We start from the raw sequence: 20559 nt of genomic DNA, 5'->3' as shown, positions 1-20559 counted from the left end.
TTCTCCCAGCCAGGGTCATCATGAACCAGCCATGAAAGTGGCCTGGATTGGTGTCTGGAGCCCTTGCTGCTCATCTTTTTCCTGGGAAAGCTGCTGGGATGCCATGGCCTCTGCAGTCTTCTTCAATGCCTGTTCATAAAGATCAACCCAGCGACAAATTCCTTCCCTTAATCTCTTTTTCTGTTTGCACTGTGAGACAGCTCCAAGTCTGCTGCCTATCACTTTCTGAGAAGTTTTGTTTCCCATGACTATTCGTGATCAGTAATATTTTGTGGAAAGATTGTTGAGAGGAGAAAATCCTATTTACAGGTGCTGTAAGGACACTCAGTAAGTAGCAAACTTTCAAAACAGTTTATTAAATATGACATCTTTGAATAATCTGGGCCCTGTGCGGGCCCCCATGGGGTGAGTGCAGAAGCCTTCACCTTCTTGTCACTCCTTTTTAAGGTTACCTGGCCCTGAGCAATGCACTTGGTTACTTATGCCTATGGTGATTCTTCACAACAGCTACAGTAAAATACAACACAAAGGCCAATACTGTGAATGTATTAAGAAGACTGACAAGTATCAACAATTATTCCATTCTGAGTAAGCAGTCAGGAACGTTTTGCCACACATTTGGGCACAATGCCGTATCCTTCATAGAGATTTAATCTTTGCACATTAATGAGCCCTGCAAATTTTCAAGGCAATACTCTTTAGTTTCCAAAACTTGAGTCAGTAAGACATGCTAATAATCCAAAAGATGTTAATTTGGAAAGGTGATGCAGAAGAGGTAGATCCTCTCATGATGCAAGTTACTATTCCCTCCCTGTGACAATTCTAAGCCAGCCTTCAGTAGTCGAAGTGGCATAAGTGATAGATGTATGCCAAATAAGAAAGCTGGAGAGCCCTAACTTGAAAATATTCCTTTGAACATACACATCTGGAGCTGAACAACATCCAAAATCATATCTAGCCACAACACGTCCCACACAGGCAGAGAAAAGCCTATTTGTGGACAGAGAAAAAGGTACAGTGTCATTAATGTGGAGAAGCCAGGATGGTGACAAAGTTCATGGTAGTGGTGGCTGCACTTCATCAGGAAAGGTCAGTATGGTGTTCTGTGCCATGGAATTATTCATCACTCTTTGCCATAAAGAATATTTGTGTTTCTGCTTCTAATCCAATCATGTTTTTATGTTTGTTGCCGGTGTGCCAAAATGATCTCCAGATTATGGTGAGTCATTATGGAGATCCCTGGAGCAACAGCCTGGGAAAGACCTGGGCTTGCTCAGAACAGGCATTTCAGGAGATATTAACAGTGATGGTTCTCTGACTGCAGTGATGTGCAGGCTTACTACTATCCTGGTAATTGCTGGAGGAAGATGCCCCAGTCTTAACTAATCATTCAGCTCTAAAACACAACACTGGTTCTGCTTCCCCAAGGAGGTTACAACTGAAAGCCTTAGATTGATGGTCTGACTTAGTTCTGGGGGTTTTCTTCAGCTCAGTGGGCCAAGCTCTCACCTAGGCACACAGCTGAGGGTGTGGATATGGCCAGGAGCCAGCACTGGTGTGGAAGAAGCTACTGCCTGGAGGATGCACTGATGTTTTATTTCACTTTTATCTAGCACTTGTGGGAGGGTTGTGCCAGGGCATTTGCTGCTCTGACACTGTGGTGTTTCCTGAAGCTGGGTTAGGAAGCCCATTTAGCTTCCTGGGAATAGGATGATGAATGGGAAAGAGCTGTGAGACAGTCAGCGGCTGAAGGCTCCCCATAATGACAGCTTGGGATCCATTCCAGTGATGACTATTCAGTTCTAATTGATGGGTGTTTGGAGGACAAAAAAAAAAAAAAGTGTTATTATACAGCTCATCAACTCTGGCTCTTAGGCTTTCTTCAGAAGTTTTTGATGTCGCACACAGTCATAGTGTCTAACTTAAGCTATGAGTGTGTGCCAGGACACTCCTGGGATCCTGAGCCAGGGGCTGTGCACCAGTGTGCCCATCCTGTCCTTTCCAAGGCATGCTGGGGATGAGGGAGGGGGATCTGACTTGGTTTGATCTGGAAGGACAATGCATGTTGCCCATTTTAAACCAACTTTAGTTTCCCCTGGCAGCAGTCAGCAAACCATCATCAAATCTACTGGAAAATCATCCCTAAAGTTGCATTTTCATGCTATAAATTATTCATTTCATATTGCTGTTGACTTCTAAGTGCTAGAGACCAAACTACTGACCAGAGGAAGCTAAATGTTAGTAAAGGCACTACTAATGCTGTTGAAGTCAGTTTCAAAAGAATTAACGTAAGCATTGTTTCTTAACAGCCACTGCTGGTTTTGCACCTATTAATTGTTAACTGTAACTGTCACTACTAGCTCTATAAATGTCTCCTGCAATTTTGCATGCTATTATTTTATGCTTATATGGTAAAACCCTCAGGAAAGGCAATGCCTCATAGCCTGCATTTGTGAAGTATCTGTCCCTTTATGGTGTCCAACATAACTGAAGCATCTAACAGTTACTGGAATTTACAAGCTACATAATAAGATAACGAGTCCATAAATGCTAGTCTGGAATTTTCTGCTCATTCCCCACAAGGGTGTCAACTGTGTTGAAGAATGGTCAGGAATTCACTCACTCCTGGCCATTATTTTTAGTAATTCTTTTTTACAGCTCCTTGCTGTAAAAAGGCTTACAGAGATTCAACTCTTCCTCCCGCAAAGAAGTCTTTCTGTGCAAAGTGAGACAAAATGAAGGAAAGACTTGCTTTAGGCACTGAATTTAGGACTAAGCCAGCCAGGTAGACTCTCTCTGTTGTCCACAGAAAAAGAGGGTTTGGGAATTCCAATCTCTGGCTGCTTTTCTGCTTTTTTTTTGAGGAATGTCCCAGTCTCTCCAATGGCTGCAATGGTCAGTTGTTAACCAGCTTGGCAGAGTTTAAATCAACATATCACCCTCAAAGCTTCTGCCCTTGCAAAGATCTCTGCCTGCTATGGTGGATGATTTGGTTACTTTGGTTACTGGGATCTTTTAATTTCTCAGGTGATCACCATAGGAATGAGCCCAGGGCAGTAGCTGGTAACTTAGATGCTCGTAATCGGTGAGGTTAACACACTCCTAGCACAGCACATGGTACCTGACCATCCTCATCTACTTTGAGGCTGGCTGAAGACAGCATCCCCATAAGATAAGGAGAAAGGGTGATAACAAACCCACAGGTGTTTTGGTTTGCAAATTTACACTCACGGAGGCTTTGGTTGTGATAAGCATAGAATCATAAAATGGGTTGGGTTGTAAGGGACCTTAAAGATCATCCAGTTCCAACCCACTGCTATGGGCAGGAACACCTTGACAGAGACTTTTCATTCTCCAGACACAAACTCTCTTATCTTCTTCTCCCAAGCTTTGGGTAAGGACCATTGCCATGATGGCTGTGAGCTGCACTGCTGACCCTGATGGCTGGGATAATACAGCTTTCTGAACTGGCATTTGGTATGGTATAATGAAACAGTGTCTTGTGTGTAGGCTGGGCAGCAGAAACATGCCTTACTGCAATTCATTCCTCTTTCATGATTGTTTACAACCTTAACAATTTGAGCCCGATCCTTTATAGCATAGATTACGCTTAAATTATGTGGGATGGTTATGAGGAAGCTCTAGGCCACACTTATGTAGGTTGTTCTAATTTTTTCTGCAGAATATAGGACTTCAAAACATCTCTGTGTGCTTAATGTGTTGTAGATAAGAGTTCAACTGTAATAAAATTAATGACATGTTGCTGCAGTTTTACGTATTGATAATGAGTAATAGTTTTACTTTAAAACACCATCTCATGCTCTTCCTAAACAGACCCTTCATAGCTCTACAGGTCAAGGTTATTTTCTTTGCCATAGAAAACAATTTGTTGTTCTCTGCTACACTAAAATCAAAGTCTTAAATTTGTGAACCTTCTGGTCTTTATATGGTGTAAATTTCATCTGTCAGTTGAAAAGATACCCAAGAGGGTTACCCTGCATAAACTCTGGGCTTATGATGTTTAAAAAAAGTTTGAAAACCAGCCAAGCAGTGTGCTAAATTAAGCTCTCCTAACTAAACTTATACAACACAAATAATATAAGCCTTCCTTTTCCAGTGTTAACTTTGCTGGTTACTTCATTGTATAAGGAAGTTGCAATTCTCCATGGAGTATGCAGATTTATGTAGTTTCCAGCTCTGCTTCCAGCTGGAGGATTTGGATTTCTTCAACACATTAACCAAGGAATTCAAGCCAAATTTTTCAAAATGTAATGAGGAATTTTGCTTGAAAATGAAACCTTTTGTTGTCCGTTACAAGAGATCAGAAACAGCCTAAGTAAGTCAATTGTCAGATGGATGTCGCACTGTGTGGGCTCAGACCTAAAAACTAACCCTAAGAAAGGCTGAAGGAAGTTGAAGGAAGAAGAAGTTGAAGAAGTAAAGAAGAAGTTGAAGTCAGCAACATCTGATTTACAAGTAAATTAAGTCATTACTAACAGGTAGATCTTGTAGCCTCCAGGTAGTTAAGAGTTAAAGCACTTACAGCCCAAGGCTTTTTACCTTCTTCTCCTACCTTTCTCTTCAGTGGATCAAGTAAGTGTTATTTGGCTTATTCTTTTGACTGTTACGTCTTTATATTACTGTAAACCTTTACTGTTATTCCCAACATTATTGCCTATAAACAAGTCTCTACTGCAAGCAGTGCATTGTGAGCAACTTTTTCTCTCTGTGAGCTAGTGGAAGGATAAAGACAACCTCTGATCCAACAGTTTAGTGTGATTGTTTAATTCCACCCCTTTCATGACAAATCCTTACAAAAGATTTTAAGGATGTTCACATTCTCTGGACAACACACAAATCAATAATCAGGACATGTCTTAAGTGAGGAATCACTTTGGCATCACTGTCCAACAGTTTTAAGACAAGGAGAAAAGAAAGCCGGAAGGCAAATATTATGATGGAATATGAACTTTAATTGAAACAGGACAAGGACTTCATAGCAGCAGGACACAGCAATGCAGAGAGTACAGAATACATTTTCAGGGTTAGCTCAAGGTAGATGTGGTTGTCTTCTTTGGGGCTTACAGTTTGTAAGATGATCTTCTGTCTTTGTTGCATTTGTAGCATTTGAGAGATGAGTTGGGTTTTCACCACACCAGTTTGTTTGGGATTTTTTTCTCTGTGCCTTTTTTAATCCCAGACTACATGAAACAGGGTAGCTCCCAGGATCAAACTGGAGCCTTGAGAAGCTTTAAAGTTTGTCCATCTGAGAGGCCAGAATATGGAGAATCTAATTTGCACTGATGCTTAGTCTTCTATAAATGACAGGAATTTCAGCTAAGGCCTTTTCTATGTTTCTCAGAGCTGGGATCTTGTTAGCAGATACCTAATCCAACAGGAAGGAAAATACAGTGTCTGGGTTTGTTTCTCAGGGTGGATGAGTTTGTCCAGCTCCTGAGGATCCCTGCTGCAGTCCAGTACATTGTCCCTCTGAAAGCCATATCCCTCTGCTCACTCATGGACTAGGAATTTGCCCTGGTTCCTGCTGGGTCCAGCTCCCCAGGGAATCCCTGCAGGGCTCAGCAGGGCCCACAGCTCCCACTACGGTAAGTTGTGTACCTGCGGGAATAGCAGGGGTAGGAGTACCTGCCACCCACGGAGGTGCCAGACCCAAAGGAGCTCTGCACATCCTGGGAGCTCCCATACCCATAGGAGTTGCCTATCTCCAGTGGGGCTGAGGTGCCCACAATGCTCTCCTGAGGGCAGGAGCTGAGGATGGGGCCTGGGAAGACAATGGCCACGGGTGGTGGGTAGACCACAGCACGGGAGTCCCCACAGGAGGTGACGCAGGGCTGGCTCCAGGCATTGGCATATGGCACAGGGCAGCTCACATCACAGGGTGAGTAGCTGCCATAGTTGCAGACCTGTCCGTTGAAAGACATCTTTCTGGCTGGAATTAAGCCTGAAACACAGAGAGTGGGAGAGCATGGGTGAAGGGTGCCACTGCAGGTGTGCTTGCAAAAGAGAACCCTCATTTATTCAAAGCAGTGACAGTGAAGAACACATTCAGAGGACAAGTGCCACAGGAAAATCTATTTAGAGTTAGAGGTAAGAAAGACAAAATGCATTTTACTCTATTTAATTTTCTATTACTCTATTTCACATCTTGAAATAGTTCTTACAGCATTCCTTATCTGGTGAAGGCTCACAGTACAAGTATATTTGCAAAGGGGAACCTTCATTTATTCAAAGCTTACAATATTCAGAAAGTTACTCTTCTATAGCTAAGTATAAAGTCTGATTGCAATTCATATACAGAAATCATGAAGATTAGGTAACCTGTTAAAAGTCAACAAGGCCTCATTAAGGACAGAGGAGGATTAACCTAGTAATATTTAGTTAAAACTGTTCCTAAAAATATTGTCTTCATTTGTAAAGTACTCCTAGGCATAGACAAATGTCAATAAGCATTCTTTCTTTGAAACATGAAAAAATCTCTTCAAGCTCCATTCTCTCCATATATATCCCATATGTTTCAAAGCCTGCCAAGCTGAAAGGTGTCACCCAATCTATTTTTATGAAAATAACATTCTTACACTAATAGGAAAAGAAATATTAACTGCTCAGACATATTTACATTGAAACTCTTATTAAATTAGCTTTTGAACTCAGAGAACAGATATAACTGAAGTATAGACTTACTCAGTTCGCCACCAAGGTGAAACCAAGAAGAGTGGTTTGAAGAACTCTGTGCTCCCAGCTCTTTTATAATGTTCCTCAGAGCAGCTCCAGGGGCTGAGCCATGCTTCAGGCATGTAGTTCTTCCTAGTTACAAAACAAACTTTCCAGCATTTGTCACATCTAGGGGTGGAGGGATCCTTGCGTGTTGTTTGCAGTTAAGCAATTATTAGTTGAATGGTATCACATCCATTTTGCAGCCTACAGGCTGCTTTCATCTCAAAATAGGGGCAGTGTTCACCCTTAGTTTCTTTCTACTCATTGCAGACATTCACTTCCTTCTTCCACTTCTCCAAGCTTCAAAGCACATAACTTAGATCAGCAGAACAGAGGATTGCTGATTTGACAGACTAATTTTTTAAACAATGTGATTTTGTCGTGCTTGGTGTAAATGTTTTTAAACCTTTTAGTTACAAAGAGAGATGAAACTTTTATACCACCTTGGCAACGTACCTTTCTGCTCCCTTTTTATCCCCACTCTCTTTTTCCTCCATAGGTAAAAATAAAATAGAAATCTATAGAGCACAGACTTCAGCTGCTTCAGTTAATAGTGATCACAGCTACAGAGAAGCAGCTCTGTGATGTAAGTTCCTTTCTGACGTTACTACTGAGTTACTACAGACTATTTTGAAGAGGTGATGAAGAGGGAAAAGAGGGCTCATATGCTGCAGAAGTCTTCCTATCTCACTTCATTCCTGGTGCATATTGTTGTACATTGTCTAGTTAAAAACATTATGAGAAAGGGCAAGGAAATCCTTGTTTAGGATTGCTGGGAAGGAAGTAGCCTCATGCACAAGTTAATCCAAAATGTACTGCTTCTAACAACATTGTCCTGAAAAATGAAGTTGGACCTTTTCAGAGAGTGGATCTTGGTCTTGCCATGTACAGGAGTTTACAACATTTACAACTGGAAAACTGTATCCAGCTCCTTACCTGGATGCAGTTAAGATGTAACAGACCACATATGAAAGTGAGTGATCAAACAGTGGGGTCTTCCTGCACCTGCATATAAATGTGATGATCTTAAAGGATTTATATGTCAGAAGTATTGTTTACAACGTTTAGTGATTGGAAAGCTGAATTAGATTACACGATGATTCCCTCTTGACAGAAAAACTCATATAAGGAACCATGTTCCTGCCCCACAATGAGGTGTTATCTGCACTCCTGTGGATTCATCTGATGGCATAGAAATTCCCTGGTCATTATCCTGGTCTTGCTCCCTAACCTACTACGGAAAGTAAAACCTGGAAAACAGAAAGTAACATCAAGCCTAGATACAGGGCAAGTTAAAGATGTCCGGGTTAAAGCATGGTGGTCTGGAGCACATTTTCAGCATAACCTTTGGCAAGAACCTGGGGAGAGGTTTTTGGATGCCCTCGTTGCCTTGCATGCACTGGGGCAAATCCAACCCACCCTCTGCACTCAGTGCAGGAGGGTCTCACTCTGCAGTGAGTGAGGGGATAGTAATCTTTCCTTTCACCATACCTAAAACTAGTTGGTTTCATTGATTGGTTCCTGGCAGCAGTGACTGTCTGAGCTCTCTATTTTCATGGTTTCTGGGTGCCAACTTCATTTACATAAGCCGAAAGATAATAGAATTATAATTATGAATAATAACACTAACAAGTACAAGACATGCCCAAGATCTCCTCCCAGAGGCTCACTTAATTGCTAAGAGATGTTTGGTAAGTTATTTGGCCTCTGTCTTAATCATCTCTTTTACAAATCATCATCATCAGTGATTGCCCATTTCATGTGGGTGTTACATAGGCTTGGGCAGAGCAGTGGTTTACCTGCTGAGAAAAATGCAAAGGGGAAAGGTAACTTGGAAGCAGAAGAAATTAGATGAAAATCTGGCTGTAGTGTGCACCTAAAGAATGCAGTGACCCATGAGATCAGTTTAAATGAAATGAGTTTCATGGCCAAAATGCCAAAATCCCAGGATGTGTCAGACCTGGAAGGCAGTAGTTGGGAGTCCTGACACTGGACTTTCTAAGTCTTGCAACACATTCTCCTTAGTCCTGTAAAATACCTCTGGGATTAAATCCTTAAAAAACCAGATGTATAATATTCAAGGTTGCTGATGCAACACTAACTGTTGTCTGAGCAGGCAGTGTGCGCTTGCAGCCCAGAAAGCCAACCATATCCTGGGCTGTATCAAAAGAAGCATGATCAGCAGGTCAAAGGAGGTGATCCTGCCCCTCTACTCTGCTCTCCTGAGACCTCACTTGGAGTATTGTGTACAGTTCTGGTGTCCTCAACATAAAAAGGACATGGAGCTGCTGGAGCAAGTCCAGAGGAGGGCCACAAGGATGATAAGACAACTGGAGCACCTCCCGTATGAAGACAGGCTGAGAAAGTTGGGGCTGTTCAGCCTGGAAAAGATAAGGCTGCGTGGAGACCTTATAGCAGCCTTCCAGTATCTGAAGGGAGCCTACAAGGATGCTGGGGAGGGACTCTTCGTTAGGGACTCTAGTGGTAGGACAAGGGGTAATGGGTTTAAACTTAAACAGGGGAACTTTAGGTTAGATATCAGGAAGAAGTTCTTTACAGTGAGGGTGGTGAGGCACTGGAATGGGTTGCCCAAGGAAGTTGTGAATGCTCCAACCCTGGAGGAGTTTAAGGCCAGGCTAGACAGAGCCTTGGGCAACATAGTTTAGTGTGTGGTGTCCCTGCTTATGGCAGGGGGGTTGGAACTAGATGATCTTAAGGTCCTTTCCAACCCTAACTATTCTATGATTCTATGATTCTATGGTGGAAGAACAAGGGATGGTGAAGGATGTCTATAATCTGGACTTCTCCAGTTTTTCTCTTTCTGTCTTTACAAGGTATTTACATTTCCATCCCTATGGAAATGCCTGTGAAAACTGACCATCTGCAAGTCTTTAAGTTGCACACTGTATAACACATGCCCATGTTGCCATGACACTTGAAGGTCTGAGGAGCATGCAGAACCAAGCTGCAGTTCCTGTTGCCAGTGATCATGGTAGAGTAGCAGAGCAGTGGGGTATGGAAAATAATAAACCTGTATTTCCTGGTTTCTAGCATGTGTCTTGTGGGATCAGCATCTTTAGGAGAGCAGGCCTACAGTAGGCAGAGGTCTCCTGAGCTAGGAGTGACCACCAGTTGCCCTTCTAAAACGAAAGAGTTGACCCGATAGTACCTGATCTGTGCTAATTACTTTTCCTCCAAACCACTTCTGAACCATTATCTTCCTTTCTTCATCCTCACCCAATAGTTTTCTTCCTCCTCAGACTTTGGAAATTGTCTCTCTACAGTGCCCTTTTTAACTCCTTCCCTGGAAATCATATTTGCTTTGTGATCACACCAGTTTAGTTTCTGCCCATTTAATACATGCAGTCTTATTTCTCAATCTTAGTATTTTTATATCTCAAGAGAATATAAACCCCTTGTTTCTCCACTGTTTTATACACAGCCACTCATTTGTACAACACCCAAAGGAATTGGGTAATTTCTATTGTTGCTTTCTTAAAGGGATTATTAAAAGACTGAGGCACTCAGCACACCAAGTCCTCCTCCTTTTATCTCCTGCACTGGTGACACTGAGTCAAAGATTAATGTTTGGAGAACTGTAAGAAACAAAATAGGAGATTGTCCATCTCCAAGACACAATGGGAAGAAAAATTCATGTCTGTGCAACACATTTACAGGAAATTAAGGCTGTGCCATCAGTACCCTGAACATAACTGAGACAGATTCTGGTATTCTCAGCCCAGAAAAATAATAGGACAGGTACATGGTGGCTAACACAGGTTTCTGAGATTTAATAATTTTATTTCTGCACTTCTGTTTCCCAATTCAGTAAGCTATACATGTTGGTGTATGAATTCTTTAAGATTAGTAAAGATCATTCCTTAAGTCAAGGATGATCATCATTATAACCATAGAATCAGCTATGTTGGAAAAGACCTTTAAGATCATCAAGTCCAGCCATTACACCAGGATTGCCAAGACCACCACTAAACCATGTCACTCTGCCTTGGTTCTACACCCAGTTACAATACCTGAGAGCTGGGCATTAATTTCTGTGTTTCATACGTAAAAGTTAAAACCTGCCATTTAAATAGGGCACATCTAGTACCCCATTTCACAGTACCCAGTTCTGGCAATTTGTAGCTAACAGTCCAATGCTGAATATGGACTATGAAATTTAAAAGGATTTAAAATTATTCCTTCCAAACCTCAAATTTTCTTTCTCTCTAAATGAGTTGCTATGGAAAGTAAAAAAGTTAAGCTGAAATACTAGTAGAAGTATCAAACAGAATACTGTGGCTTTGGACAAAGGTCTGAGACCTTGATCACCAGCTCTGGCTTAGTATTTATAACAGTGTAAAAATTAAGCAAACACCAATATATGGCCAACTCATATAGAGATACCAGTTAAGTTATAATAAAGAAGATAATTTGGCGAATTAATTTTCAGATTCATAGCAAGGTAAATCTTGATCTCCCTCTGTCCCCAATAAAGTCAACTGAGTTACAACGAAGATGGAAATACTCTCCGTTTGACATGCAAGCCTACATGCATCATAACAATGATGAAAAGCCATCTGAGGTGGAGTGAGTTAGGAGAAACAATACAGACAACAATTACCTTGAGTGAGTGCAAACAGGTCTATTTGAGGGACAATGAGTACAAATGAGGAAAAGAATGGTTCACTTCCCCCAGGGCAAATCGAGAAGCTGTATAAAAGTACCTGTAGCCCAGTGTCTTCAAACCACTTCTCTACGAGACTCCTTCCACTTCTGCTCAACCAAGTAAGTCACTTTGTGGGGCAGAGGGGAGTTTGAGCTAACACGTAAGATCAATGTATTTCTAAAAAATTCAGATTAAGGAGCGCTGTAACAACCATTTCAATATATGAAATAGAGTAATAGAAAATAGAGTCTATTTTCTGTATTTTATATTCTAAATAGGCAAAATGCATTTTACTCTTTCTCACCTCTAACTCCAAATGGGTTTTCCTGTGGCATTTGTCCTCCGAATGTGTTCTTCACTGTCACTGCTTTGAATAAATGAGGGTCCCTTTTGCAAGCACACCTGCAGTGGCACCCTTCACCCATGCTCTCCCACTCTCTGTGTTTCAGGCTTAATTCCAGCCAGAAAGATGTCTTTCAACGGACAGGTCTGCAACTATGGCAGCTACTCACCCTGTGATGTGAGCTGCCCTGCGCCATATGCCAATGCCTGGAGCCAGCCCTGCGTCACCTCCTGTGGGGACTCCCGTGCTGTGGTCTACCCACCACCCGTGGCCATTGTCTTCCCAGGCCCCATCCTCAGCTCCTGCCCTCAGGAGAGCATTGTGGGCACCTCAGCCCCACTGGAGATAGGCAACTCCTATGGGTATGGGAGCTCCCAGGATGTGCAGAGCTCCTTTGGGTCTGGCACCTCCATGGGTGGCAGGTACTCCTACCCCTGCTATTCCCGCAGCTATGGGATATACCACTCTGCTAAGTCTGGCAAGATTTCCCGGGACAGCAAGACTCAGCAGAAGCAAAAACAAAGCACCAGCTCATGAGTGAACAGAGAGATGTGGCTTTTAAAGAGGGAGCGAGAATTCTCAGGAACAGGACACATTCATCCATCCTGAGAAACAAGCACAGAATATCAATTTCCTCTGTTCTGGCTCTGTGCCCTTTTTGCTTTGCTTTATGTGTAAATTTAACTTAATTTCTCTGTGTTGTTGCCTGCAGTATTGCTGTGGTCTGATACATCCCACTTGTCAATTCCAATAAAATCTTATCTGCATCACATATTGTTTTCTGCTTTTATCTATAAGGTTTCTAAGTCTATAGCCCACTGATACTAAAATAATCCTCAATGACTAGTCTCTTGCATTAATTTAGGTGTTAAAAGGAAATTGCAGACCTTGATATAGATCCTAAATGTTTTATATCCATGAACACTATACAAATACTATGGTAGTAGGGGGCCGCAGGGGCGGCTTCTGTGAGAAGCTGCTAGAAGCTTCCTCCATGTCCGACAGAGCAAATGCTGGCTGGCTCCAAGACAGACACACTGCTGGCCAAGGTCAAGCTCATCAGTCACAAAGGTAGCACCTCTGAAATAATGTATTTGAGAAGGGGGAAAAATGTGGAATGGAAACTGCAGCCAGAGAAAAGAGTGAAAACATGTGAAAGAAACAGCTCTGCAGACACGAATATCAGTGATGAAGAAGACGGGGTGATGTTCCAGGTGCTGGAGCAGAGATATCCCATCAGCCCATGGTGCAGACCATAGTGAAGCAGGATTCCCTCTATATCCTATCCCATGGGTGATGTTTATCCACCTCCTGAAAGCCCTGGAGTACACAGGTACAAACACACCCAAGGTGTTATCCTGGGGCATATGTGCTGTTGTGATGTGTAGCAATACATAGGCAAGTGCTTGGAGTACTGTGTCCAGTTCTGGTGTCCTCAATATAAGAACGACAGGGAGCTGCTGGAGCAAGTCCAGACAAGAGCGTGAGGATGATAAGAGGCTGAAGCAGCTCCTATAGGAAGACAGGCTGAAAAAATTGGGACTGTTCAGCCTGGAGAAGAGAAGCCGCATGGAGCCCTCAGAGCAGCTTCCAGTATCTGAAGGGGGCTACAAGGGTGCTGGAGAGGGGCTCTTCATTAGGGACTGCAGTGATAGGACAAGAGGTGATAGGTTCAAACTTAAACAGGGGAAGTTCAGATTAGATATAAGGAAGAAGTTCTTTATTGTGAGGGTGGTGAGGCACTGGAGCAGAATGCCCAAAGAAGTGGTGGACGCTCCGTCCCTGGTAGTGCTTAAAGCCAAGCTGGACAGGACCTCGGGTGACACGGTCTAGTGTGAGGTGTCCCTGCCCATGGCAGGGGGGTTGGAGCTAGATGATCTTAATGTCCTTTCCAACATAAACCATTCTATGACTCTAGGAAGTAGGATGTGTATCTGTCTGTCTTTTGGACACCAGCCACCAAGCAAATCATACTGGGAAGTACTCTCAGCATGGTCTGGCTGGTACCTTGCCCTGCACAAATCCAGCTGCCAGGCGGGTGCAGGTGTGGCTTCCCCCAAATGGAGACTACATGGTCAGGAATGCAGCTCTCACTTGGAAAGACAGCATTTTCACAACACCCCTGCGGTCTAGGTGGTTGTTACAGGAAAGACAAGACATCAGTGCATAGTGGTTTTTTTGCATCAGTTTCTGATTTGGAGGAAGAGCTGGGAAGGAAAATACAGGTGCGCCTATTAATGCCATTGGTACAGTTAGAATTTGGGTGGGTTTTAGTTTCAGCAGTAGGTCCTGCCCTTCCAGGCCAGAGAAAAGGCAGAAAATCTGTCTCCATCTGGAATGAAATAAATGTGGAAGGAAAAACAGTGGGTCATAAAATTTTACAGAACAGTCACAAAGGGCAAGAAGAAGCTACTGATGCAGCCACTTGGCTCATGGGAAATGATCTATCACCAGTAAGTCTACAAGGATCACTTAAGAGAGCAGAAAATTCTTTCAGAATGAAGCCAGAAGTAAGAAAAGAGGAAAGCAAACCATTTAAAATCCCAGCAGTCTGCACCTCCCTCACCTCCCTGCCTTGTGCTCCTTCTGGTTTTGTTTTATTCTTTGCTGTTTATTTTTCTACCTTGCATTTGCTTCAAATATTTTTGTTAAATCAGTGAATAAACCTATCCGAGATAAACATACTGGGATGAAGACAAATAAACAGAGAACATGGGGCATTTGTGCAGAGATATCATTTTTGTCCTGCCAGACAACAAAAAAATTGCTCAGGAGAAGGCAGAGACAGGACTGTGGCCACTGACTCCCCACTTAGATTTACTCAGTGCAGTTGAACCACTCAGGCACTTTGAAGATGTAAATAATATTTCCTGCTGTGTAATCCTTAGCCATCTTTCCATAATATTGCTTAGATGCACATTTTGATAGCTTTCCTTATTCACCTCCCAGTGTCAGCTAACGATCTGCAAGTGGGGCTGGCACAGGTCTATGGTATGGGTCAGATGGCTCACCTCTGATGACTCTGACATTTTCTTTTTCCTCCAGACAGACCCTAAATGGTTACAAACAGCTTACACCCACCTAACACACCTGAATAGCCTCTGATTCTTTATGGAATCATAGACTGGTTTGGGTTGGAATGGACCTTAATATCATCTAGTTCCAACCCTCCTGCCACGGGCAGGAACACCGTCCACTAGACCTGGTTGCTTCAAACCCTGTCCAACCTGGCCTTGAACACTGCCAAAGATGAGGCAGCCAAAGCTTCTCTGTGCAACCTGCATCAGAGCCTCACCACCCTCACAGTAAAGAATTTCTTACTTATACATAACCTGAATTCTTCAGAGAACTTTATATCAAAGCTCAACTTATGAATCTAAGGTTGTCTACAGCAAAATGCTTTCAGATTTAGCAAGTATGGAACTATCAAAAGATTATCATAGAATCATAAAGATTAACCCATGTGAAAACAAGAGTAACAGGGTACCCTAATCAATCTTCTGTGGACATAGAAGTCTCTGCCTAATAATTTATAAACAAGTTTTCACAGACTGCTTCAAGTTCAAAAGGCTTCCCTGAAGACACACTTAAGCCAAACTCTTACAAGAACCATCGTTTTACCAGAATATATGGTTAACAATTAAAGCTGCTCTTCTATCTGCATTTAAATACTTGGAAAACCATCAAGTAAATTTAGTTTTAGCCAAGTCAGCAAGAATCATATAACTAAAGGAGTGTTCAGGAAAGATTTGACAATTGAGCAGTTTTTCACTTTTCTTAAACTCCTTGTGTATGCAAACCCACCTTGCTCATGAGGACCTGCTGCTTTACCAACTGATATTGCATATTCAGCTCATCTTGATGATGCAAAAACTTTCTGAGTTATCCTAATTACTCTGGTGTTCCCTGCTTCATCATGTTATTACACAATGCTACATCTCATGGTTCATTTCCGTTCAAAACTTCAATGACCAGGTCCTTCCTGGTATCAATCCACTCCCTTTGTTGGTTTTGGGTGAGAATGAATCAAGCTCCTTTTTTGTGATTGTTTTACTTTAACACCCTTTTCCATCTTAAGTCACATTAGGCACCTGGCTTCATGGTGCCTAATGATGCCACAGTAATGTCCCATGGCATTTTTTGCTGAGAGTCTGTGAGCTGAATCCTTTACATCTCCCTAGATAACTGACCACTGTCAATCTGACTGATTGCTGTGATGTACACAGGAAGGTTAGGAAGAGTTGAGAGTCTGGCAAGGACAGAAGATAAATGTTACTCAAGAATCAAGGAGTTAGGTCACTGCTACTTAGAGTCTTGCCCTGTAGAATCCTGTTAGAGGGCAATGATAATTAAAAAAGGTGGAGTTTCTCCTCTCCCTATGTATCTCCTGTACTGTATGGGTTACAGGAAAAGTTGAGGGCTGAAACATTTATTGGTTTCTCAGGATCACCAAGATCCTTATTAAAGACTTCTTCTGGAATGATCATGTACTCTGTGCCATGGAATTCTAAAAAAAGGCTGCCTGTGGCCAAGAATATGGATATTGCCCAGTTATGAAGATACTGAGCTTGGAATGAAGACATGCACAGGAGGGACAGCTAGATGCAAAATTACTGAGTTGGAGTACATTGCTGAAATCATTGTACAGCATATAATGCAAACTGAGATCAGCTAAATTCAGTTGGTGCAGATGGGGGTCTGGTGTCTAGATTTGGAAAGAAGTTTGTCCTGGAGTACACACAGAACTAACTGTAAAGATGAGGGGGAAAAAAAAGAGGGGAATGAACAGCAGCTCTTACCACAGTCTGAGCAAAGCCTCTCTTCACACTATAAATCACCCCTTGCTTTGACTGTTGGGGTGACAAGAAGTGTGTAAGGTTTAAAGTCAACAACCTTTCTACTCTGCATTTTCTGCCTTGGAGGGAATTGCACAGATTTGCTAGTTTGTTGGTCCCAGCATATGAAACCCTTTCTAAGCAGCTGAAAGTAGGGACATGAAGCAGGTGAAATAAGTAGATTTGCACCCTGGAGCTTCAAGGTTAATATTTATAATCTGTCCCCTTTCTCTGAGTGAATTTTAAAATATAAGAGATATAAAATACAACACGATTGTCAAGCAGATGGTTTTAACTTAGCTGAACTACCTCTCATTACTGCCTCTCTGGGGGTTGTTTCAGGGAGGCTGAAATCTGATTAATCTGAATATGATCAAAAAGTTTAGAGAAGGATGATGTAGTAAGGTGTAATGGAAAACTGGGAATTGCCTAATAACTTCCAACAGTGAGCAAAATGACTATATGCTGTGAGGTGTCATGTGTAATAGCTTCCTTTCCAAATCTAATCAAACATCATGTGCAAAGGGTGTCTCAGATCCTCCAGACTATCCCAAGAGCAGTATAAAAGCACACGCTGGTCACATTTCTCCCAACAGATTCTCCTGACTTCTCCTCTGGAAGCTGGGTAAGATCTTAATTCTTTGTTCTTTTTTCATGCACTTTTTATAATAGCTCTAACTGAATGCTACATAGATGTCTGCCATGACACTATCAGAGCTTGCCTCTCTGAAAAAGCAGCTTCACCAATCCTGCAGAGAGCTTGGGGCTGGCATTATCCAGCTTCTGGAGGGAATATTGGAGTCCTTACTAAGTGCTTCTAGGATTCATGACTTCTTGCTTTTAGATAGAAATGAGCTGCAGCCTTATCTTGGCTTTAGTAGTGGGTGAAGCTCAGTTTTGAAGCCCTGTGTAACAGGTGGTCATATAAATCCTGTCCTACAGGTTGACTACTGAGGAGAAGGGGCTGGGCGAGATGACAATTGCTCTCATAAATTATAGAAGTGCTTGTGCTCCTTTTACAAGGGAACACAACTGAAGCAAGCACCGCTTGTGGTGTAGCACTTTGGGATTTGTTCTCACATGTTATGTATAGATATGTCAAAAGTGTAAGTTGCTTGATGTACACAGGAAGAAGAGTTGAGTCTGGCAAGGTCACAAGATAAACGTTACTCAAGCAGTGTGATCAAGAGGTGGGAGAGAGAGACAGGAACTACAAAGCCACTTCATTTCTATTCAGGAAGGTACCCAAGTGGGTAGCCTGGGGGTTGGAACTAGATGATCTTAAGGTTCTTTTCAACCCTAACCATTCTATGATTCCTCATCAAATACTCTTGAGTGCCTGAACATAGATCTCTGACCTAGCATGGAATTGCTTTACACAGTCTTCTGTCTTTCAGATCCACTTCTACCACAGAACAATGTCCTCCTACAGACAGCTGTGCAACTACGAGTGCTCCACACCATGTGAGGTGGCCTGCCCCCAGCCCATCGCCAATGCCTGGAACGAGCCCTGTGTTACATCATGCGGTGACTCCAGGGCAGTGGTCTACCCACCCCCCGTTGTGATCACTTTTCCCGGGCCAGTTCTCAGCTCCTGCCCTCAGGAAAGCATAGTGGGATCCTCAGCACCAGCTGGCATTGGGACTTCACTTGGCTATGGTGGATCATATGGTTACGGAGGCTCTTTTGTTTACAGGGGATCAAAGGAAAGCAAGTTCTCATTCCCTTATTTTTCTCAGAGGTTCAGTGGTTATTACTCTAGAAGGTGCAAGCCCTACCAAACCCAGCAGGAGTACACTTGCACCAAGAGCAGTCAGGATACTGAATGCAAGATACAAACTCAAGAGTAAGATGGGGTTTTAAGATGCTGACATAAAAAGGCTGACTCTGTCTAACACTTTACATTGTATTTGTGCTTGTACCTCCTTATGTACTTCTTCTTTCTTAGCTATGTGTTCTTCAACTCTTCTTATGTCCAGATTTTCAAATGCATTAATACTTCTTCCACATTCAACCTCGTAACGTTATAGAAGCATCATAATGGAAAAGTTTGTATACTGTGATTTCTCCCTCTTGATACTGCCTGATGTCAATCAAGAGTTAACAGATGAAAACTGGACTGCATTGTCAAGCCTATAGCTACAAAAGAAGAAACATTGTTTGAAATGAAGCTTCCTGAAACAAGAAACCTCAGTTGGAAAAGCCTCAGATACCTTGTTCTCTATATGATCACGTTTCGCTTTTGTAAACTTCCCTCTTCTATTGCCCATTAAAAAAAAATCATGCTGCATCATAATTTTAGGATTCTGTGTTTGCTTTCTACGTGTTTTGGTGAAATAACACCACTGAGAGAATCTCCTGTGCAGGGCATTGGCATTTCCATCACAGTTAAACTGTATAGCAAGAAGAGAGCTAAGACCTAAGACCTTACCCAGTCAAACCCACTCTGTTAATCCTCTGGTCAGCAGTGAGTTTTCATGTCATCTATGCCCACTTTAGATATTGTACTGCACCAGTTTGAACTGCTAGAAAATTTCTGGAGACAGAAAATAATACAGGGAACAGAAAGGAGGATTACCATTATTTTCACATCCAGAAGCATGCATGCATGCAGTAGTAAAACAAGAGAGCATAGGACACTTACTAGAAAGCAGCAGGTAGCCTATCATACCCTCTTACAGCACAATACCTTCATTACACCTTCAGTCTTACCCCTTTCCTTATTCCTAGAACACTATCCAGTAGTCTACATCTGAAATTCTATTGAGGTGCTTTGACAATAAGCTAGGTGCTATCACAGTACCCTACTAAATAAGATAAACACAACAGCAAGCAACAATTGAGAGGCTACTTGGCTTTTATTTACCTTGAAGTAATTTATTATTGCTTCCAGCTGGTCCACGAGCATTGTTGGATCACTGTTCCCTATTTGCTGAGAACTCTCTATTTTTACTTTCCTTTACTGCAGTTGCCTTCTGGTCATCTAAATTGTTCTTTGAAATGTGTCTGCTGACCTTCTTTAGGCTCCAATTTCCACTTCCCTGTTTCTCAGGATTCTGCCAGGAGGCTCTTTTACTTTGCTCAGTAATAAGAAGTTAACCTAGAAAAAGTTACCTGGTTTTGGACATTTATGATTCCAGCTGAGGCAGTTTTATGGTCTCAGAAAGCAAGATAGGAAAGTACAATGTAGGGAAGCAGATTCAAGTTTCCTGTTTCTCGGACTGGGGTTCCGTCACCAGCTAATTTTTCTCTCTGAATGTCTCTTGAAGTTCCCTTTGCTGCTGTGAACTGTCTAATATTCTCTTTTCTATGTTGTATAGAATTATAGCATCATCTACTATTCCCCCTTTTTTTACCGTGTATAGAATTACAATAGTTTTGGTAAAACCCCATGGAAAGGTAGGGGAAGTAGAGATAAGCTACTCCAATGCTTTTGGAGAGGCTATTTAGTACTTTACCCTGGTTTTGAAAGTATTATTTAAGGTTTGGGCAGTTTTCTGACACCTGATTCCTGTAAAGATAAGATCAGACACACAGGGGAGCTCTGCATGCTGTAAGCAAAATTTCCTAATGATCCATAGGCATTATATAAACACTGTCTGTAAGAGCACAACACTCATCTGCAGATCTCTGAGATACGGGGATGGTTTGGTTCTATTCATTTGCAGTGGCTATGTTCCCTCAAAACAAAGAGGAAAGCGAACAGGTGAATGTTCTTTGGATGCAATCATTAAGTGTTTATTAGGACCAAGAAGTGTAGATTTTCAGCAAAGTAAAGGAAAAATACAAGATGGATTTTAAAAGGGCCAACTTAATAAACTGTATCAAACTGATTTATTTTCAGCACATTTTTCTTCTGTCTTGGTTCAAGTTTCAAATGGACATGACAAATCACAGTATGAGGTGACCTCTATGGATCTTTCCTATTAGACATAAAGGAATCAAAGTATAACACTATCAAAGAAAGGCATGGTCCCAAA

At 42.1% G+C, this 20559-nt stretch overlaps 1 protein-coding gene across 1 annotated transcript; it reads right to left on the bottom strand.

Moving 5' to 3' along the window:
* Nucleotides 1-5579: 5579 nt before the first annotated feature.
* On the bottom strand, nt 5580-5942 carry LOC104405129 (scale keratin-like). The gene has a single exon (XM_010013738.1). The coding sequence runs from the start codon at nt 5940-5942 to the stop codon at nt 5580-5582; it is 363 nt and encodes a 120-aa protein (XP_010012040.1).
* Between the last annotated feature and the right edge of the window lie 14617 nt (nt 5943-20559).

The sequence above is a fragment of the Nestor notabilis genome, unplaced genomic scaffold, assembly GCF_000696875.1.
Source record: "Nestor notabilis isolate BGI_N333 unplaced genomic scaffold, ASM69687v1 scaffold7074, whole genome shotgun sequence".
In the NCBI taxonomy this organism is placed as follows: domain Eukaryota; kingdom Metazoa; phylum Chordata; class Aves; order Psittaciformes; family Psittacidae; genus Nestor; species Nestor notabilis.
The sequence above is the reverse complement of the archived record's forward strand: the minus strand, read 5'-3'. Positions and strand labels throughout refer to the sequence as shown.

Bases quoted from the DNA above. Each gene is read 5' to 3' on its own strand.
- LOC104405129 (XM_010013738.1), bottom strand. From the start codon at position 5,942: ATGTCTTTCAACGGACAGGTCTGCAACTATGGCAGCTACTCACCCTGT.